The following is a 23,894-nucleotide window of genomic DNA, read 5'->3' as shown; positions in this document are numbered from 1 at the left end:
TCAACGCCAAAGAAAGGGAGATATGACAGCTCCGATAGGCAGAACAAAACAAAGGACAACTCGTCCTTTCAAAACAGACAGAACTCTCAGCAGTCTAGACAAAGTTTTAAGAAACCATCCAATCAAAAGCTGGGGTTTCACCCAAGAAAACAGTAGATCATCAGAAAACAAACATTCCATCTGTCGGAGGAGGACTGACGGAATGCTTAGAGAAATGGAAGCAGATAACTTCCGACCAGTGGGTTCTAAATATAGTCCAGGAAGGACTGCATCTTCAGTTTGCTTCCAGGCCGGCAGGAAGCGGCGTAAGAGAAACTATTCAGTTTGTTACAGAAAAATATATGTATATCAGAAGAAATAAAGGATTTATTAGAAAAAAGAGCAATAGAGTCTGTGCCCAAGAGCCAAGAAGGCATGGGTTACTACAGCACATTCTTTTTAGTTCCAAAGAAGGACGGAGGTCTTCGTCCAATTTTGAATTTAAGAAATCTAAATGTTCACTTGCATGTTCCTCATTTCAAAATGGAAACTTTCCGATCAATTCGACAAGCTGTAAGAAAAGGAGACTGGACAATTTCAATAGACCTGAAGGATGCATACTTTCATGTTCCAATCTAGCCACATCACAGACAGTTCCTTCGGTTCTGTTTTCAAAGAAAGCATTACCAGTTCAAAGTAATGCCATTTGGACTAGCAATAGCTCCCAGAGTTTTCACAAAGCTGATGGCTGTAATAGGACAGTATTTGAGATCTCGACAGATTCACATATACATGTACCTGGACGATTGGTTAATCAAGAGCCAACAACGTCAACTGCTCATGCATCACAGGGAGATACTACTGAACTTGCTCAGCAACTTAGGCCTGTTAGTAAACTGGCAAAAGTCTCAACTGATACCAACTCAGGAATTGGACTATTTGGGGGCTCACTTCAGTTTGACAATGGGAGCAGTGTACCCGTCAGAAGAAAGATTTCAGAATCTCTTACAAGAAATTGCACAATTCCAGAGATCAACATGGGTGCAAGCACACAAGTTTCTCAGACTTCTGGGTTTAATGACAGCATGTGTTTATTTTTCTCACCAATTTCCATCACAAAAAGATACATTTTTCTTCTTCCTGGTGAAGACAGGCAAAATAAGAGAAAACAGATTGAAATTATTAAGGTCATACGCAACTTAGTTCGAACGTTATTGGGTTCTTCCCTGGAGTTGAAGAGTTCCACTAAATGAAGGACCTGTGTGCAATACTTTTAATATCTATATATGGATTTGTACACCTCTCCTAAAACAATTTTCGATGAAAAAAAATCTGGAGTTTATGTTTTGTAATTTTTGTACATTTTTCTTTGAATAATGCAAAAATTTTCATAATTTGATATCTTTTCAAAACCCCTGGTAACACATGCTGATTTTTTGTCTAAGAACATGTAATGGTATTATAACTTAAAATTTAGAATATCTTGAAAAATTATCAGTAGGTAAGGTACCTTGCATATGTCCTTAATTATTTGTTGATGACATTTGTGATGTATTGGAGAATATTAAAAACGACATCTCTTTGATTTTTGCAATATTCATAGTAGAATTTAATTGTTTTAATATTAGATATAAATAGATAATAATAGATAGATAATAGATAATAATAGATTTTCACTATTTTACATTCCAATATAACTTTCATTGCTAGAATAAACCACAATAGTCTATAATGTTTTTTTCTTTGTGATCAATTGTCCTAAATATTTTAATATATATACATCAACTGAATATTTTTTACTTTATTTCTTAAGAAAACCCATTGCGTTAATCAGTGCATGAACTACACTATGCATGTCATCTGTACAGATTTCTTGATCAGTGGCTGTTCCATCAATGTAACATACAAAGACATTCACATCATTAATACAATAATTAATCTTGTTAATCCTACGTAAAGTGATAGTTTAAACAGATATAGATATAAACAATAAAATGTCTTTCTTTGGTTGTTAGTACGAGAATGGACGTCGCAGCTATTGCTGAAAAAAATTACATAACCCCCTTACGCGGGTAATGCAATTTTTTTCTGCAACAACTGCGACATTTATTCCCGTACTAACAACCAAAGAAAGACATTTTATTGTTTAAATTTCAACAAAGGTACCAAAAAGTTTCAGCCAAGTCTTATATTCAAATTGGGGAATAGACACCTTTTATGTTTGACATGTCAACTTATTTTCTGTGACATCACTGTGACAATACTTCATTCTTCACATATTGCAAGGTACCTTATGAATAAAATTTATATTTTCATAGCCATGCATTGGATTTTGGCACCAGAGCCACCTGTACCTCAGGTATGCATTCCAGTCATTGACGACTTATTGGCTAATCAAGAATTCCTGGCTGCAGAGCATCCCATGACATGGTTGTGTCAGAGACTTATTGTAAATGATCAAGAAATTCAACAGGTATTACAAATTCCAAAGCAGTACTAAATTTTAAAGTGTGTTTTCCAAGTACTTAGTATGAAATGTTGTCTCAGCTAGTTGAAATGCTTATTAATTTAGTATTTTTATACTGACAGATTGCTGCTTTGAATGTTGGGCAAAAAGACAAATGTCTCTGGTCTGCCATTCGTAAAAATCGTTTAACAGCTTCTAACCTGGGATGTGTTCTGGAAGCAGTAGGAAGAAATAGGTTTTACAAAATACACATTTTGTCAATCTTCAGTTTAATGAAATTTTGCTTGTCCTTAAATTGAAAAGTAACTGAAATCTTTTTCTCCTGCACTATTTTACAGATATCCAGTTTCATTGTTCAAGCACCTCTGCCAAGCCTACAACCTTTTCAAAAAAGATGCCATAATTCTGGGTGTTTGCAATGAGGGAGATGCAATAGATAAGCACCGGTCCTATGGAGACGCAGTAGCAGAACCAACAGGTAAAAAGGAGGAAACTATTTTCCCCTACTCTAAAAAAGTCTTATCTGTAATGTTTGCTATCAAATTATTATATATTATTTTCATTTTCAATAGGTATATGGCTCCACAGTAATGGTGTAGTTGGGTGTACCCCTGATGGGATTGTGCCTCCACCAGCTGCATTTGGATTTCATCACCAGTCTCCAGCTCTGACTCACATAATGCAAGCATGAAATATTCGGCCTACAATACTAGAGGTCAAGTGCCCATATACAGCCAAGGAGAAAACAATATCTGAAGCAACCGACACTGGCCCAGTGGTTCTTGAGAAGAAGAATTTAAAAAAATTTTTCCTATATATTCTTATGCTAAACTTTGATCAGCTATTGTAGACCCACCCTACCCCCGGGGGTTATGATTTGAACAAACTTGAATTTACAATACCTGAGGATGCGTCCACATGAGTTTCATCTTTCCTGGCCCAGTGCATTGTGGCCCCACCGTACCCCCGGGGTCATGATTTGAAGAAGCTTGAATCTACACCACCTGAGGATGCTCTTTCGTTTCCGGCTCATAACTTTAATACTACTAGGCCTAGGATTATCAAACTTTGTCATCTGATGCATCTTGGGTAGAAGGTGTGTCGCGCACAAAAAGTAGGTCGCTCTGACCTTTAATTAAAAAGTTATAGCCAAATATGGAAAAATCCTTTCCGGTCCATAACTAGAAAACTATAAGACCTACAATCATCAAACTTGGCCAGTTTATGCATCTTAAATAGAAGATGTGTCGCGACCTATTTCAAGGTCACTGTGACCTTTAAGTGAATTTTTTTTTAAATGTTTCTTTTTACTATTCATTTACACATCTTAAATAATGTAAGAGTATTGCACTGTTCTTATTAAAAAAGTCTTAAATCAAGAAAATACTTATTTTTTTAAGTATATACTTGACAGCAATCTATAACAAATATAATGTAAGTCAGAGAAATCCTGCCTCTCCCATGAGTGTAATTATCAAGCACTGGTCAAGAAGAATTTTGATAATAGAAAATTGCATGTCAAATTAGAGAGAAATCAATGGGATTTGAGTGCGAGGAGCTAACTGACAGAGCATTGGTGTTATCTATATCCCTTGAGTATTGGGCAAATGGGTAAGCCTGTTTGATTGAAAATAGCTCTTGTTGACTAGCTTAAGTTTTAAAATGAATTTGATGAAAAGTAATTAAAACTAATTTGATATTGCATAATAGACTAATCTGATACTATGTAATATTTTTAATTTAAAAACTTATTTTATGGTATGGGATGGGATCAGCATGTCCATATGAATTACATATTAAAACACGTCGGACATTAAATTTCAACCAAAAAAAAAATCTTTGAGTATTTTATATGTTTTTAAAAAGAAATAGTGCAGACCCATCATCTCTTGGTAGTAATGAGAAGACAAGCATCCAGTTAAAGATAAATTAATGAGTTCAACGTAGGAAGGCTAGCTGTCTCAGTCTTATCTTTACCCTTTGGGGATTAGACAGAAGAACTGCTGGTCAGTTTATTATAACATATGTCATTTGATGGCCAGCCTTTTCTTTTCAAAATCAATTTGGTATAGATTAAGTTGTTAAGACTAATTTGATGATCGGCATTTGACAAGGTCTAACACAACCAGCACAGAAATCTATCAGTGATGTAATATTTATTATAATTGATGCCTACATCACAGGGGATGGATAAATATTTGAAGGAATGGAAAAATCATCGAAATCTGAGAATCAAGGTTGATGTGATTTTCTTGCACCTAAACTGTTCAAAAAAATTTATTTTTTGACGGGCGTATCATGCTGTGGCGCGGCACTTTATTATCAGAAAAGCTCGCTCGAGCCTTCGGCTCAGGTGAGCTAATAACTGGGAAACAGCCTGTGATATTATGGTTTGGACACAGCAAGATTGTGCTATTGTAAGGATTACCCAGGACCCTGTTTGGCAGACAAGCATTTCCGTTCTTACAGACTTTTATTTCCATAGATTCATACCACACTTATAGCAGTAACTGTAGATCTATTGAATCATGTATATGTAAGTCATATAGAGCAAGCAAGCCATGTTTGAAGAGTAGTAATGAGCTTCAGTGTCTGCAAGTTAATCAAATATTTTAATCTTGAATAAATAACAGCTTTCAAACTCTTTCAGTTATTTTCTGGTACAAAATTTTGAGCAATTTCTTACAACAATGGTTCTTGAAAATTTACCAACACACAACATAATTGGAATACTTTTGTACTATAAATATATCGGAGCTGGTGTGGGATGTGTCTCAGTATTTCATATTTTTTTAATCTATCATTAGCACTAGATATTGCAATTTTTCTGTTGAGCTGGACTTCGACAGGGGTGTACTGGGACTTTGCTGTCAAAAAGGGTGGTATATTAAGATGAACACCTTGTGGCAAGAGTTTATGTATTGTGAACCCTTTATCAGCAAGAATCATATCACCAGAAGACAGCTGATTCAGAAGTCCACAATGCTCAACAATTGCCACATCTGAAGTACTTCCTGGATACAATTTACTCGCAAATACAAGTGCACCATTTGGTGCAACACCAGTGACACTCTTGACTGTGGGGGAATTTTTATACCCACTGTAGGTACTAGCTTGTAGCCTCGTATCATTTCCAGGAACATCCTGTGTAATTTCAGTGGCATCGTTTCTTTCCTTTCTAGAAATAATTTTACCAGAGGACTTGAAGATTTTTGGAAACTCCTCAAAATACGAAATCTGCATGCATTCCAAACTTGAGTAACTTTGAAGATTTATATATACTGAGAAGTAGCACACCTTTTAATATGTATAGAAAGCATTTGTCTTTCGTCTGCATGCATTGAGACAGCTGAATTATTTACACATATTCTGTTACAATGTACATCTACGACGAGTAATAGATATGAAGATAAAGACACGTGTCCTATGTTAATAACTTGATCTTTAATGCCACTTCAAGGAGGACCTCTCTCTCTCTCTCTTTCTCTCTCTCTCTCTCAGACTTAAAGGGAACTTACTCTCTAATAACAGAGATGACTTTCCATGTAAGTAACCCTATTTTTACTTATAGTTTACTCTGTAATATAAATTCTATCGAATTACATAACTGAAAGAAACATTCAATTCTATTTTCTTTGGCTCATACTTTTCAAATTGTTTTGTAATATTTGACAAAAAAAAAATCCAATTCAATTTTTAAACCTTACAAAATTGAATATAGACCCTTTAAAAAAAACTCTAATGTTTCAAGTACCATGGTATTAGAATTTTTTTATTGGTACTATATACATTTTTCCTTTATAGAAATATAATTTCTAGTGGAATTCTGATGAGCAAACTAATATAATCCTGTGAGCTACTTATTAAGCCGATATATAGAATACTATAGAAAATTTAGCTATTGCATGTTTGTGTCCCCTCAATAAAAACGTAGTAGCTCTCCGAATAATATAGTTGGTAATTGACGGACCGGAGAGCTATGTACATGCAGTGCTTAACCATCGAAAAAACTGACAAATTGTTTTTATTGTGCACTAAAAAGTGCGCCGTTTCTCGATTTATTTCTCCATGATTTTAAAACAGTTCCTCAGAATAGTACTAAGCATGTGTTTCTAACGTATTCTTTGGTTGTTTCCACAATAAAACATTCTTTATCATTGTTGTTAATAGCGCTTCGTAACTAAAATTGGGATCATCGAAAATTTCTTCTATTTACTAGTATTCTGTCATGTTAGTTTTCAAGATAATTCGGTCGAATGAGCTTCGTGCAAATGTCAACAACAAGAAAACCTTATAACAGGGTAAGGATATTTTAAATTTAGATTTTTTTTTTTGAGGTAAGAATTTGGAACAATTAATCCAGAATTAAGCACAACTTTTTGTGAGAAATTAATAAATATATACAGTTTTTCTAAGGGTGGAACTGTAGCTCTCCGGTCTCTCAATATATAATTATACAGTTCTGCAGCTATAAAAACATTTGATGAACTATTTTGTTTGTCAATGAATTTTGGTAGTTGATAGTGCCCCCTCCCCCAACTAAAAATGTTTGGCTGTGCCCCCCCCCCCCCCCCCCACTGAATTAAATTGTAAAGTTGTGATTCAAAATTAACATCATATCATAGTCCAAATTAATATAATCTAAACTAAAATTATCTAAATTAAGTAATTAACATAATATCTAGGTCTATGGTGTACGGAAGCCCCAATGCTATATATTAGCAGTATTTGGATCAGTCTATGAAAGAACAGAATAACTAAATATCGTATTTTGTTTGTTTGGAGAAAGGAGAATATTTCTCTAACTTTGAGGAACTTTTTAATACAATCCTCAATTTTTTTTGCGGAAAAAGCAAATTGAAATATCAGCATTGCATTTTCTAATGGCTGTTTCCATCATGTTTTCTATAAAACATAGTGTATAAGGCTTTTGCTATCATTGCAAAACACCACAAATCACATATTATTTCATATTATGCTAATAAACATGGCTGGATTCAAGAAAATCTTATTTCTCTAAAAACTGCATTATTTTTTTCCCCTCTAATAGAGTAAAAATGTCAACTTTTATGAGACTTAATCGTCTTTTCCAAGACGTCGCAAAACATTAAATCTTATAGGGCCTAAAGATGAACAAAATGAAAACTGTTGAATGAAATTTATTATTTTTATTTTTCAAGCTTCATTTTGATGCATTTCAAATTCAATATCATGGGTAGTTTTTGGAGCTATCCTACCTGGCTGAGGATCGGATATTCCTTAAAAAAGTCGATCTCTATCCAGAGTAATCGTCCGCTTCGCTACATACTCTGGGTAGAGATAGTTAAATAGTGTCAAAATGGCACCAATATGTTTCCGTACAAATGCAGAGACCAGCGCAGCGTCAGCGGCCGCCATTACTGCACATCAAGGTTTGTCTTTGGTTTAGAAGTAGAACGAATTTGAATTCCATATCTGTATACTAGTGTATTCTGTATAATTAATGTAAGTGAGTCATATTGCCATTTTATCTTATTTTCACCGCAGCTCACAGCATAAACCAGGTGGATGTTGTTTGTGTGTGTTGGGGGGGGGGGGGGTGCTTTTTCAGTTTTTGTCAAGGATTAATAAATCGGTTTTGTTGTTGTTTTAAAGATTTATTATTTTATAAATTATACTTGAAATAGCAGTTTTAGGGTTGGGAATACTCGGGATAGGGGCTCACAGCGGCAAAAAAAAAATAAATTATTATAATTTCTTTATTCATTGATTCACCAAACATATTGGCATACAACCATGTAACATACATAAAGACAAATAATAAAATACAAACATGCATGCATACATGCAAGTGGCCATCAGTGAAGTCAACTATGCAGTGGTTTACTAGATTTATTACATAGTATGTATATTTTGGACACAAAAGGGGGAGGGGGCACAGCCCCCTAACCCCCACCCCCTGCCCTAAATCCGCTTGTGCTATATACATGGTATATAATTAGGCCTCAAAACTACATGTACAAGATTTTCCTTCAAGAATGATATGGTTGTGTGCAGAATTTATTTATCCATGTTATCTAAGACATTCAAAATATGAACATGGATGGCTATTAACAGTAAATTGAAAACTTGACATTTTTCTTTGAAGATTGAGTCATGGACCCCCGTACCAGTGCCCAGGACGTGATGCGATGTGACCTGTGTGAGACCGCTGTGGTACAGATGCACTGTGATACATGTCTTGTCAACCTGTGTAAGGCCTGTGTGGGAGAACACTTTTCTGCTGATCTCTCAAAACCTCATAAAATTGTTCACTTTAAGGACAAAAAGTCTACTCTTATTCACCCCAGATGCACCTCTCATGATGAAGAAATGTGTGAGATGTTCTGTACCCAGTGTGATGTTCCTATCTGTACTATTTGTCTTGCCTCGGATCAACATCTCGGACATAAACTAGCAAGGGTCCTGGAAATTCGAGACAAGAAAAGGGATGAACTCGTCAAAAAACAAACTGAACTGAAAGAAAAGATTTATCCAAACTACCAAGACATTGCCTCTGATGTACAAATCAGAATGAGTCAGTTAGAAAAGGAATATGGAGATCTCTCAACAGCTATAACAAAACATGGAGAGGACTGGCACAGAGAAATTGATAAACTTGTCCAGAAACTTAAAGCTGAAGTTGATGAAATGAAAAACACACAGTTACAAACTCTACAGAAACATCTGGATGAAATAAACAAGACAATATCTGACATCAAGGATGAAATCAATTCAGTTGATAGTGTTCTAGAATCTACAGACATTTCAAGCCTATTCAGTCTGCCTTCCACCCTAGATAGGTATACAAACCTTCCAAGAAAAATTACAGTTTCCATTCCTACATTCACCCCAAAGAAATTACAGGCAGACCAACTGTTTAGTTTGAAAATAGGGAAAACAATTCCGTTAAAATCAGATAAACATGGCTACAGCTTGAAGACAAGACAGAAATCACCAGAAGCTGGATCCTCTCCCCCAGTCAAACAGCTGCTTGATGAACCAGAGACTGTCACCACCATAGACACTGGGTATGATAGACTTTACAATGTGGCCTGTCTGAGTGATGAAGAAATCTGGACAAGTGGACAAGACGGCACCATGAAACTCTACAGCATCAATCAGGGATCACAACTCAAGTCAATCACAACCAAGTCAGGGAACGATCCAACTGACATAGCAGTGACAAAAAGTGGAGATCTAGTTTATACAGATTACAATGATAGAACTGTGAACATTGTGAAGAATGAGAAGATAGAGGAGGTGATCAGACTACAGAACTGGGAACCTAGCGGTGTCTGTAGTACCTCCTCTGGTGACCTCCTGGTTATCATGTACAGCAGTGATAACATTCAAACAAAAGTTGTCCATTACTCTGGCTCCACAGAGAAACAAACCATTCAGTTTGATGATAAAGGTAAACCTCTCTATTCATCTGGTTATTTTAACAAATACTACATAACTGAGAACAGGAATCTGGATATCTGTGTGTCTGACTATGGAGCAGTAGTGGTGGTCAATCAGGCCGGGAAACTGAGATTCAGGTACACTTTGAATTGAACATATTTTACTGACAAAGTCAAAAGGATAAGACAAATGTTCTACAACTCAGATAGTCTCCTCCTTATACAGAATTATATAAAATTGTCCATCATAAAGTACAATTATTTTCTTAGTATATATTATACATGATATACAGTATACAAAATTATATTTCTTTTTAAATTCTACCAAATTCTTTAAAAAAAAAATATGAATAAACTTTAAAAAATTCTACATATTGTTGATCAAATTCAGGTACACTGGACATACTCCTGCTCCAAAGAACCAATCATTCAATCCACGAGGAATCACCACAGACAGTCAGAGTCACATCCTTACAGCTGATGGTAACAATGAGTGTGTCCACATCATAGACCAGGATGGACAGTTCCTCCGTTACATACAATGTGGACAGTGGAGTTATCCCTGGGGACTGTGTATAGATACAAATGACAATCTGTTTGTTGTTCATTATGTAAACAGACAAGTGAAGAAAATTAAATATCTACAATGACTGAGTGAACCCTGGGGATTGTGTACAGATACAATGATAATCTGTAGCTCAAAGGAGTAATAGACAAGTAATGAAAATCACATACAGTGAAGATGGTGAAGTACTGCAAGTGACGTTATATAACAGTGTAATATTTACATAGGCCACAGAATATTTATTTCTAAAAAATCAAGGCATGTTTGTTATAATGCTGATTTTAAGTCAGTGTATATGTTGTATGTGTGAAAGATAATATAAGATAAATACTTCACTGGTGAAAATATGTATTTGTGTACTTTCTTAAACAAATTGCCCACAAAACCACTACCAAGTAACTATAAAGATTTTTGTTCATTGTCTTCATGTAACATGTCTAAAGCTGGGATTTTTAAAACAATTTGTTTTACATTTTTAGTTGAAATATTTTTCTCCTTTTAAATTCTTATCATACTTTTACCATCATCAAAAATAGGCTTTATTTGTTTAAATTTTCATCCAACTTTTTATTTTTTTAAATTTTTTTTATTTTATTGTCCTCTGTTTTGTGTTTTATTAAATATAAATAAACAATGTCATTCATATGATTAGAATCAGCAACATGCTATTAAACCATGATTATCTTGGTGTCTTAACTTACATGTATAAGGTATGTCATTGTATATTCAATGCTTTATATAAGGCTCAAAATTGTATGTCTGACCTCTTATTAATTGTTTAAAATGTGTAAAAAAAACAAAAAAAAAACATTATGTTACATTTATGTTACAAATACATATATTTAAATAAACAAAAAAAAAATTATTTATCTTAAAAGGTACATTGTTTTACATAATATTCAAACAGATATACATGTACTTATCAGGAAATTCAGTAACTCCCGGGATATAATACTCAAACAAATTAGCTGCAGAACTGTAGCTCTCCGAAAAATATACTGACCGGTTGATCAATATGATTTTTTTCGGAGAGCTACAGTTCTGCAGCTACAAACAAATATACATGACTGTACTTATAATACAGAGGCCCGCTTCAGGGAGATCAGGTCAGGCCTTGTGAACCGGGAAGGGGGGTCATATCCTAAACACAGGTAATAAAAAATCACTTGTAGTATCTAAGAGTAGGAATTTTTATAAAGGGTTAGTTTTAAATAATTCCGACATGATTCTGTCGTGCACATTTTGATGTAAGCATCATGTCAAAATCAAGAGGATCTATGCACACAACTGAAGACGATAAGATGTGTTTGTGAAATTATGCGCCCGGCGGTAGCAAATTTCAAAAAAAGCTATTTGAAGCAAGCACGTAGCAACGGGGGGGGGGGGGGGGGGGGGGCTGGCCCACCTACTTTTTTGCCAACACTACTTTTACTATTGGAAAAATATATTGAACGGCTGATTGCCCCCCCCCTCCCCACTTGACACTTAAGTAAATTAATATGAAAGGAAAACAGTAGTGTAAGGTTAAAAAATGGGATATTGAAAGGAATTGGTAGTTAAAAAAATCCCCCCTCCCCACGAAATAGGGTTTTCAAGTTTGCGTAAAAAGAATTTTTAGGTAGTGGGTTTTTTTTTCTAAGCTTGTCAAATTTTTTCAGGTAAGAAAAAAAAATTCTTTGCCTCCCCCCCCCCCCCCCCCACTTTCAAAATCGATGCTACGTGCCTGTTAAACATATAGGTCAAAGTCAAGATCACAAGGTCATTGACCTTACCTGGTGTCATTTGAAATAAATTGATTAGCGGAGTATGCATACCAAATATGAAGTCCTTGCATGTACCTCTCATGGTTCAAAGTTATGGCGAAGGTACGGAAAAGCTATTATAGGTTACAGTCAAGGTCACAAGGTCCTTGACCTTGACATTTGAAAGAACTTAAATAATGGAGTATGCATGCTTAATATGAAGTCCCTACCTCTCATGGTTCAAAAGATATGGCGTAGGTTAAAGTTTGCGGAAAAATACTACCCCCCTCTCCCCTCTAGATATGACAGTGTGTTTTACTTTATGAAAAAATCCGGAGTCCGGAGTTATCATTAATTTTTTTTTTAAGTTAAATTGAAGTTGTTTTTTTTTACTTTCTTTTTATATCAATTTAGAAGAAAAACACAGCCCCCCTCCCTTAGCCCCCAGCCCCTCCCCCGTTCCGACGCCGATGAAGTTTATTCATAAAAAAGAATCATCATCATCATTGAACCTTCATTTTGATTTGTTTCATCATCTTAATTATTTTCTATAATGAAAGACGCGTTATTACGTTATCATTTTTTTTTTTTTACAAATCTCCATCTCTTGCATATAACTTTAACAGAATGCGAATTTTATATTAATAAATATGAAATTTATAAGAATGATTCATTGACCCCAATAGATATAAGAGCGATACGATTTTTTTAATCTAGAGAATTTTATGCCGTTTTTTTTAACCTACAGTGTACATGTCTGTGCAGGGGGGAAAACTTGGGAGACGAGTGGCCACATCATGTGCACATGTATGCACTTTTTGAGATGTTTAATAAATTACTACCAAAGGCTGCAACCCTATAACCCCCTCCATCGATTGCAGAAAATTCAAGCCATATAAATCACTAAAGTTAAACCCAACCCCCGCCCCGCCCCCCTTTTTTCCTGAAAAAAAAAAATGTTTTTTTCCGGAATTAATTGTAGTGTACGTTCATGGTTTTTAACTTTACCGCATTGAAATCGCGGGAAACAGAGAGAAAACTGCTGGGGTGACTAGAATCAAGAAGACTTATAGGGTTCTAACGACTGAACTTCATAATAACTATGGGGGTGAGATCATTATTAATAGTAGGACCGTGTTTTACTTTAATGGATTTTAATTAGATTGATAAATCCATATGTAATGTTTGTTTACGTTTTTAGCGGAAATCGACAAAAGGGAAAGAAAGGAAAAAGAAACGAAAGGAGGTAAGGTGACAAAACAAAACAAATCACTGAGATTAAAACTCATCAAATTCATTTACCAACTTCAAGTATATATGTTTGTATGTGCACGTATGCAGTGATTTAATTATGTCATATTTAATAATTGTGATACGTATATCTAAACAAGAGCTAGTTTTTATTCCTTTTCACACATTTCTTTTATCATCATCATCATTACATGTGTGATCTTTTTTAGCTCACCTGAGCCGAAGGCTCAAGTGAGCTTTTCTGATCACATTTTGTCCGGCGTCCGTCCGTCCGTGTTTACGAGAGTGCATTTATTGGGTATTTTTCATGCCAAGATTGTACTTATTGGGTACTTTTTGCTTATTGGGTATACCCAATAAGAAGTTTCGCTGAATATGCTTAAAACACCCTAATTGGGTATTTGCAGGTTAGTACCCAACAAAACTTGGACACGACGATTTGTCCAAAAAAGTGTCTAAAAAAGTTGCCTTCACGGACGCACCGTGTTTTGTTGTTTCAGTTTTACATTCGGAACTCTAAATTCTCGAGAGTTCCGAAAATCAACTTCCGTTGATCCTGATCATAACAACGTTTGTTTTCATGGGAAAAAATATGGCGACTAAGAAACGAATCCTAAGAAACACTTAATGTCAACAAGATTTTCTGATTGACAAGAGAAAAGGTAAGTTTATTCGATTAATATTTATCCATTGCTGGGTTCTTGTTTAAGGAAAATAGATTTTAATGTAATTTTGAAAACAATTGTGCATAAAGTTAAAATAGATATATCGGAATTACCAGCTAAGTATGTTCTGTCAATGTATATTGAAAAGGGAAATGAAAATTTTAACAATCGTGTGTTCAAAAATCAGCTGTAAATTATCGGTTCATGTACACAGTATTACAATCGCAAATTGAGCTGAGATGATGATAAATGGGATAATTGACAACAACTAAATAATTGTAAGTAAGTTTATCTCATCTGATATGTAACTTAAGAGATTCATTGTATTACTGAAAAACTTTCAGTCAAAACAGTGCTTCTTTTTGTCTTTGATTTTGACTGAGTGTCTGCTTTAGTTTGATATTTTTTAGTTATTGTTTTTGGCATTTGTTTTAATTAATTTTAAACAATACTGAAATTGATATAGGGCTACTATACCTATTTCACATGATGGGTGTGTAATTTCATGTAGCATCGCGCTACACCCGGGGCTTCCATTTTTGAGGATGGGGCTAGTGATTTTTTTTTGCACTGAGGAATCCCCTTGGGCTATTAGGAATTTTAAAATACACATGTAATACATGAAAATCACCACCCGTATTTTGCTATTAAATTCCCTAATATGGAAATATTTCAGACATCATGCTAATATTATGCATAAATCTTTACAACTGCATCCATTTTGCAGTACTACAAGACTTATTGACTTTAAAACGATCTTTTATTTCCTAATTTGAATTCCCCCTTTCCTTTGTTTAATATAGCAATATTTGCTTGTACATATATGCCTCGCAGATATCTCATCATTAAATTGTATACATCCACTCAATCAGCTCAATGATAAGTGTCATGCAATTATGTAGCATTTTTTTAAAGCCATATATGGCGTAACTGATCAAAAATATATTTTTGAAAAATACAAAATTAAGTAAAGAAATATAGTTAATACATTTAAATTAAAGCTTATCATACAATTCGGAGCGCGGAGAACACCTCGTTTTATCTAATAATACGAGTTTATCTTCTCTGTAATGTGTTTTTTAAAGCTTTTGTATTTTCTTCCAAGTCGGAGAAAATTCTGAGAATCCAAATTAAATTTTGATATCTTTACAACGCAATTGATTTAGATTTTGTAATTTATGGAAAATTTCTTTCTTTATCATGTTTATATAAAGTAATGATACACATAATAAGTTCTTATAATTTTAGTCTCGTAATTATCATTGTTCATATGCCATATATGGCTTTAAATGATTCAAGATGAAAACAAAATTATTTTTGCTTCGTTTTAATTAGACGAACTAGTGAATGACCAGAAAAGGAATATTCAAAATCTTTTTTTCATATTTTTTTTTAAATCATTAATTTATATATGATTAAAATTAACTAGAAAAAATTAAATTTAACTTTGTTTTTAAAAGAATCATCTGTAGTTAATACCCTGACTTTTTTTCACGATGAACTTTTTTCAATGTTCCTTTTTAAATTTTGCCTCTGTATTTGGGCTTGTCACTTTTTACTCGGGGATTGTAACTTTATTGCCACCAAGCTGTGGATTAGTACTTGATTTCCTTTATTGCACAGCGATGGCTTTAATTTGATAGCACAAAAAGCTAAACAATGGAAATTAAAACCATAATTATGTTCATTGATTTTCAATATATAACAGGTCAAACAGGAACTTCAAAAGTGAACATTGCAGAGAACACACCCATCAGAAGATGACACTCAGAAATAGGACAATTGTAAGTAATCACCAAAATGAACAGGAATACTTCATGCCAACCATAACATTTTTAGAGACATTTTTGCTTCTTAATTTAGATGAGATAGAATGAAAAACTTGTACATACTACATAACTACTAGGCAACTAACTTTTAACTGCAAGAAAGCATTTGGTATGTGCAATACAGCTACATAAAACCTCTTCAAGTATTCATGTTAAGTTTGAGAAAGTACCTTAGTATTTTTTCTAGTGTTTGCCAACCTTTTCATGCACACTAGCTGTTTGCTTGTTTGTACTATCATTTTCTTTTAAATTCTTCGGATGTCCTTTACCATTGCCAGTTTAGAATCATTTGTTTTAAGGGCATCTGAGGGTTGGTTTCCAGAACCATATTAATTCTAAATTAAATACTGGGAAACTATACGGTCAAAGGTTATGTTAATACATATATAACATTTTGTTCTGATAGAGGTGGCATACAGGAAAAGAAACAATACTAGATATCACTTTAAAGGAAAAAAACAGCTTCATCTTGTAGAGGTATTTTTTTAAGGATCACTACTTCATGTCTGATGTGCTGAAAGTTATTCATAATCTGTTTGACTGTAATTTTTCATATTTTCAACTTCTATCCAGCTTAGTCAATTTTGATCAAATTTTGTGCAAAGCATACCCCAAGAAGGGGGGATGGAGTGTCAAGTGTGTCTCTGTCCCTGTCAATATAATTTCAAAGCAGTTAGTAAGGTTTTGGTCAAATTTAAATCCTCCTTAGCAGAACCATTGGGCTAAAAACAATACTAATGTGAAAGCTTTATCATTAAGTGTAGAGATGTTTTTGAAGATTATGTACCCCTAATGTACTGATAGTGTTACATTAGAAGTCAAAAATTTGCAAGGAATAGGTGTAAAATCTTTTTTTAAAATCTCCTTCTTTACAATCAGAAACTAAAATACTGTCTAATTAATATGCAACATCGTTTTGTGTGTTGAATGACGATTCCATTTTGAATTAATTATGACATAGGGGGTAGGATGAAGATGCAGTTAGACATAGATGAAAAAATTTTATTTATCAATACATATTTCTGAATAAGAAATATAGTTCTACTTCTTCTTTGGGTTTGATCAACAGAAAAGGTGATCTTGCTGTAGTAAAAAAAACATGTTTTATACGGCAAAGAAATGCCTTTATCTAATTGCAGAATGAATAAAATGGACAGAGGCAGAACTGAAGGAGATGCATGAAATGAGGAATATTTCAAAGATTGCCTGAGACTAACCACTGCTACTGGATAAACATATGGCAATATAAAAGAGCAGGGTCAATGGAGGTATCATACAGTATAGGCCAAGAGAGACCCTGAAGAAGAAAGTATTGAACAGAAACAAAAATAAAACCATTTTGACATTTATTGAAATGTAGGATCAAAGTCTTACATGTAAAATTTGGGCATGTAATGACTTTTCTCTAGCTCTAAGTCTAAGACTTGTAACAGTGTTGATTTGATTTAATATCTTTATCTTGATTTGTCGAAAAGATTTGGACATAGTGCATCAATTATTTTAAAGTTTTGATACAATGAATTCATTCATTGTACTTGACTTGTAACTGTGTTTTCTGGTGCGGCACTGTTTTATCGGCTTCAAAACTAAGTTTGTGATTTCCAAACCCGATTAATGAGATCATGAAATATCTTTTAACATCGGTGACTATTTAATCCATTCTTTTACATCTCAGAAGTATTTTTATTATTGTAGGGAAAATATGCATTGTACATGTGTCTGTAATAAATAGGATTATGGAAATTTTCCATATAATTCAACAAAATCTTAGCAACTGAAGGCAAATATTTTATCAAGGGTGTGATCTATTTATCAATATGATTTTCAGCATCTTGCTCTACCTGTAATGACTTGCTCCAAGTTCCAATATTTAAATTTAAATTTTGCACACATGGTTATAAAATTCTTCAAATGCCAAATACTTTAGGCACAAAATGCTTATATATTTGCTATCATTTGTAAAGTGTACACTTAATGAGATGTGGAATGTTAGAATTAAAGTATTAAATATGTTTTGGACTTATGTATGCTTATGCAGATAAATTTGAATTCAACTAGGGAAGGTAAATGTCATACTTATTGGGTTTGAAATCTAATGCAAGAGTAAAAATATCCAAGACAAATTTGACAATTTTAATGAAGGGCATAAGGTAACCCAAGAAGAATTGGACAGGTAAACGTCACCTGTTGGGTTTTATTCTAATGTCAGGATGTAATATCCAAGAAGAGTTGAACCAATGTCCAATACCTATTGGGTTTTCTTTCTTATGAAAAAAATTGAGTAACCCAAGAAAAATGTCCAATACCTTTTAGTTTATATACTATTGAAGGGATGAAGATATCCAAGAGGAATCGGACAGGTGTCCATTACATGTTGGGTAGTATTCTGATGAGGGGATTCTTAAGAAACCCAAGAATAAGACAAGTGTCCATTGCCTGTTGGGTAGGATGTAGATATCCAAGAGGAGTTGGACGGATGTCCATTATCTGTTGGGTGGTATTCTGATGAAACAATTCAAGAAACCCAAGAAGAATTGGACAATTGTCCATTACCTGTTGGGTGGGATGTAGATATCCAAGAGGAGTTGGACAGGTGTCCATTACCTGTTGGGTTGTATTTTGATGATGCAATTCAAGAAATCCAAGAATTAGATAAGTGTCTATTGCCTGTTGGGTGGGATGTAGGTATCCAAGAGGAGTTGGACAGATGTCCATTACCCATTGGATGGTATTCTGATGAAACAATTCAAGAAACCCAAGAAGAAGAATTGGACAAGTGTCCATTACCTGTTGGGTGGGATGTAGATATCCAAGAGGAGTTGGACAGGTGTCCATTACCTCTTGGGTTGTATTTAATGAAGAGATTCAAGAAACCCAAGAATTAGACAAGTGTCATTTGCCTGTTGGGTCGGATTTAGATATCCAAGAGGAGTTGGACGTATGTCCATCACCTGTTGGGTGGTATTCTGATGAAACAATTCAAGAAACCCAAAAAGAATTGGACAAGTGTCCATTACCTGTTGGGTGGGATGTAGATATCCAAGAGGAGTTGGACAGGTGTCCATTACCTGTTGGGTTGTATTTTGATGATGCAATTCAAGAAACCCAAGAATTAGACAAGTGTCCATTGCCTGTTGGGTGGGATGTAGATATCCAAGAGGAGTTGGACAGATGTCCATTACCTGTTGGGTGGTATTCTGATGAAACATTTCAAGAAACCCAAGAAGAGAATTGGACAAGTGTCCTTTTCCTGTTGGGTGGGATGTAGATATCCAAGAGGAGTTGGACAGGTGTCCATTACCTGTTGGGTGGTATTTTGATGAGGAGATTCAAGAAACCCAAATAGAATTGGACAATGTACACATGTCCAATTGTTCTTGGATATTTTAATCATTTCGTCAAAATACAACCCAACAGGTATTGGACACCTGTCCAATGCCTGTTGGATACCTTCATTCTGTCCAACATGTAATGGACATTTGCTTATTGGTAATGACTCAAAAAGGTTTCTCCTTAAATACTTAATTTTGTTATTCAAGAAAGGTTGAACAGAGTCTGAGATGTGTTGAGTTGTGTTTTCACAATTCAGTTTTTTTTTGCACTTAGGTTTTCATGTATTTTAATATCAGTTATTTTGAAATATACAGGTGTATATCCTTGTTGCTAAGAACAAATTAGTTAGGCGTTACAATAAAAGAGCTATATCACAGAAATTGACAAAAATATGAGTTCAAAACCAAAGGTTTTTAGTCTTGTCTGAATTTACCAGCAAATATTAAATATACTTATGATAAATTTAAATGAATAAAAAGCAATAAGAAAAACCCAATAAAATACGGACACGAGGATTAATATCCAATAAGATTTGAACAGTAACTACCCAAATAATACTCTCTCGTGTGTACACTTTTTTTGTATCCAATAAGCAGTATCCAATAGGACTTGGACTTGATGTACCCAATATATAACCAAATGTGTGTTTGTACGTCTGTCTGTCCGTCTGTCTGTCTGTAAACTTTTCACATTTTGGACTTCTTCTCAAGAACCACTGGGCCAATTTCAACCAAACTTGCCACAAAGTATCCTTGGGTGAAGGGGATTCAAGTTTGTTCAAATGAAGGGCCACGCTCTTATTCAAGGGGAGATAATTGGGAATTAATGAAAATTTAGTGGTAAATTTTAAAAATCTTCTTCTCAAGAACCACTGTGCCAGGAAAGATGAAACTTATGTGGAAGCATGCTCAGGTAGTGTAGATTCAAGTTTGTTCAAATCATGATCCCCGGGGGTAGGGCGGGGCCAAAATGGCCGACCAAAGTTGTACATAGAAATATATAGGAAAAATCTTTAAAAATCTTCTTCTCAAGAATGACAAAGCCATAATTCATCATATTTATATGGAAGCATGCTCAGGTAGTGTAGATTCAAGTTTGTTCAAATCATGACCCCTGGGGGTAGGGCGGGGCCAAAATGGCCGACCAAAGTTTTACATAGAAATATATAAGAAAAATCTTTAAAAATCTTCTTCTCAAGAATGACAAAGCCATAATTCATTATATTTATATGGAAGCATGCTCAGGTAGTGTAGATTCAAGTTTGTTCAAATCATGACCCCCGGGGGTAGGGCGGGGCCAAAATGGCCGACCAAAGTTTTACATAGAAATATATAGGAAAAATCTATAAAAATCTTCTTCTCAAGAATGACAAAGCCATAATTCATAATATTTATTTGGAAGCATGCACAGGTAGTGTAGATTCAAGTTTGTTCAAATCATGATCCCCGGGGGTAGGGCGGGGCCAAAATGGCCGACCAAAGTTTTACATAGAATTAATATGGAAAAAATCTTTAAAAAATTTTTTCTCAAGAATGACAAAGCCATTATTCATCATATTTATATTGAAGCATGCTCAGGTAGTGTAGATTCAAGTTTGTTCAAATCATGACCCCCGGGGTTAGAGCGGGGCCAAAATGGCCGACAAAAGTTTTACATAGAAATATATAGGAAAAATCTATAAAAATCTTCTTCTCAAGAATGACAAAGCCATAATTCATAATATTTATTTGGAAGCATGCACAGGTAGTGTAGATTCAAGTTTGTTCAAATCATGATCCCCGGGGGTAGGGCTGGGCCAAAATGGCCGACCAAAGTTTTACATAGAATTAATATGGAAAAAATCTTAATAAAAATTTTTTTCTCAAGAATGACAAAGCCATTATTCATCATATTTATATTGAAGCATGCTCAGGTAGTGTAGATTCAAGTTTGTTCAAATCATGACCCCAGGGGTTAGAGCGGGGCCAAAATGGCTGACAAAGTTTTTCATAGAAATATATAGGAAAATTCTTTAAAAATCTTCTTCTCAAGAATGACAAAGCCATAATTCATCATATATATATGGAAGCATGCTCAGGTAGTGTAGATTCAAGTTTGTTCAAATCATGATCCCCGGGGGTAGGGCGGGGCCAAAATGGCCGACCAAAGTTTTACATAGAAATATATAGGAAAATTCTTTAAAAATCTTCTTCTCAAGAATAGCAAAGCCATAATTGATCATATTTATATGGAAGCATCCTCAGGTAGTGTAGATTCAAGTTTGTTTAAATCATGACCCCCAGGGGTAGGGTGGGGCCAAAATGGCCGACCCAAGTTTTACATAGAGATATATAGGAAAATTTTTAAAAAATCTTCTTCTCAAGAATGACAAAGCCATTATTCATTATATTTATATGGAAGCATGTTCAGGTAGTGTAGATTCAAATTTGTTCAAATCATGACCCCCGGGGGTAGGGCGGGGGCAAAATGGCCGATTAAAGTTTTACATAGAAATATATAGGAAAATTCTTAAAAAATCTTCTTCTTAATCATTTTCTAAAATATATCAAATCCATGATTGGTCATGGGACTACTTTTGGATTTAAACTTTACAATTAAAAGCCATTTCATACTAGTCCTACCCTTGGTACTCAGGTGAGCGATGTGGCCCATGGGCCTCTTGTTTTTTTTTTGGGGGGGGGGGGGGGGGGGAGTAACCGATTCGTAGAATTGTGATATTTTCGAAATTATTTTTTTTTCAGCAAAAAAAAAATCACAGGGGCTAAAAGTGACAAAATTACAATTAAATTATTGTATATTTACAGGACAACAATTTACAGTCATGTAATTTCTGAAACCCCTATTTTCTTGGTAATAATTGCTTTTCTGCATGATCCTCTTCTGAAAAGCTGTTTTATAGTGAGAATAAAGAGGGGGGTGTTGATAACTATAAATAAACAAGAACAATCAAGAAAATTTTAATTCTTTTTATTCTTCGAGCTTTTTTATGATAAACAATACTAACTATATAGTTCATCAATTATGATGATGTCAACCCATTTACCTGGTGATTCGAAATACCCGGAAGTGATTCGCAATACACTAAAAAGGTGATCCAAATATAACCCCCGTCAAGGTCACTGTATCAAAGATAGACTCGTTCTGTAAAGTAGATCTGATTTTTCACTAAATTGGCTCTCCCTTGATACCAAATAACCATGTGAAAAGTTTTTAATAAAATCATCTGCAGTCAAAATGTAAAAGGTGATTTGGAATACCCTAAATGACTGTAATACTTTTCGATTCCATACGTCTAAGTATAGCAAGATATTTTAAGTCTCAGTTCTTGTCATATATGTGCAACTGTACATATATAATACATGGTTACTGTTTTGAAATATAAGTGACATTTGGGCTAGGGTAAGAAAACGTGACAGAAGGCAAGGCTTACCGAGTCCTCTTACGTTTTCGAGACCCGAGCCCAAATATCGCTTATATTTCAAGACAGTTATCATGTTTTTTGTTTATCCTGCAACATATTCTTTACATTTGAACGTCCAAAACTAGCTATTTTAGACAGATTTAGGCACATCTATGCAGTTGAAACTAAGACGCCTGGTGGCGTAAACATTGCAATAATGCTTTTAGAACGTCGGAATACATGCACCAAGCTTTATTAGGGCAGTGACCGGATAAAGCTTTGGTTTCTTAGGTTGCCTTCATTAGGTCAATGCAAGGGGTAGCTGCCGGATAATAATTAGCTTCAGATCTGTAGCGTTATGGTTTTATATATTTGTCTTTGACCATAACGCTACAGATCCCGTAATGCAAAAAAGGTGCAATTTACGGCGCAATATTTTGTGAAGAATTTCTCTACTTTTCAGCATCGGTCAATTAAATACCTTTCACTCCCTAATTCTAAGCACATTATTTAGCTAATCTATATATTTTGTCCATCTCCTAACCCTTAAAAGTCATCTCTACAAGTGATAAACTAGCTTGATTAAAATTATTTGTTAGATTGCTGAAAATTTACTTCAAGCGAGTTTATTGCCTGTTGAGACAACTATAATTGGTTGGGAGGTGGATAAATTATAAATTTTGGCTATAGAATGTGTCTAGAATTAGGAAGTGAAAGGTAGTTATTTGGTCAATGCTAGAAAGTGAAGAAATTCTCCTCGAAAGAGCACAAAAAATATTGCGCCGTAAATTGCACCTTTTTTGCATTACGGAATCTGTAGCATTATGGTCAAATACAAATATAAAACAAACTACAAACAAAATACAAACTAAAAACAAAATACAAACTATAAAACCATAACGCTACAGATCTGCAGCTAGATAATAATATTCTGATTACAAGGTAACGAGTACTATTTCAGGAAAATGCCAAGTACGATGCAGCCCTGGCAAAAGTGGAAGCAGCAAACAAGGTGCGTACAAGTCATAGAAATGTTTGTTCATATGCAAATTGAAAACGCTCTAAACATGCTTTTTGATAGGGTCATGATTCCACAGAATCTCTCAATTTCTATTGATCTGTGGGTAGAAAATTCCACAGATTTCTTGCTTCCATATACATGTATGTCATTATAGTGTACAGTGGAGCCTCATTTATCCAGACGCTTTGGTTTCTAGTCAATTTGTCTTTTTATGGGAA

The 23,894-nt window shown here is 34.5% G+C and overlaps 1 protein-coding gene and 2 long non-coding RNA genes across 3 annotated transcripts; all 3 read left to right on the top strand.

Annotated features, from left to right (window-relative positions):
* The first annotated feature begins 7,647 nt into the window (after positions 1-7,647).
* On the top strand, positions 7,648-11,282 carry LOC134279738 (E3 ubiquitin-protein ligase TRIM71-like). The gene is made up of 3 exons (XM_062762152.1): positions 7,648-7,857; positions 8,574-10,008; positions 10,262-11,282. The coding sequence occupies exons 2-3, from the start codon at positions 8,582-8,584 to the stop codon at positions 10,518-10,520; spliced, it is 1,686 nt and encodes a 561-aa protein (XP_062618136.1). The 5' UTR covers positions 7,648-7,857; positions 8,574-8,581; the 3' UTR covers positions 10,521-11,282.
* A 1,933-nt stretch (positions 11,283-13,215) lies between these two features.
* LOC134279735 (uncharacterized) lies at positions 13,216-23,691 on the top strand. The gene is made up of 3 exons (XR_009994745.1): positions 13,216-13,285; positions 13,379-13,423; positions 23,617-23,691. It is a non-coding gene; the product is annotated as an uncharacterized LOC134279735 (long non-coding RNA).
* LOC134279734 (uncharacterized) lies at positions 14,041-17,621 on the top strand. The gene is made up of 3 exons (XR_009994744.1): positions 14,041-14,090; positions 15,802-15,877; positions 17,062-17,621. It is a non-coding gene; the product is annotated as an uncharacterized LOC134279734 (long non-coding RNA).
* Positions 23,692-23,894: the final 203 nt, after the last annotated feature.

This window comes from Saccostrea cucullata, unplaced genomic scaffold (assembly GCF_032062105.1).
Source record: "Saccostrea cucullata isolate Sc308-1 unplaced genomic scaffold, CSIRO_AGI_Scuc_v1 ctg6274, whole genome shotgun sequence".
Classification (NCBI taxonomy): domain Eukaryota; kingdom Metazoa; phylum Mollusca; class Bivalvia; order Ostreida; family Ostreidae; genus Saccostrea; species Saccostrea cuccullata.
This window is presented reverse-complemented; position numbering and strand designations above follow the sequence as displayed.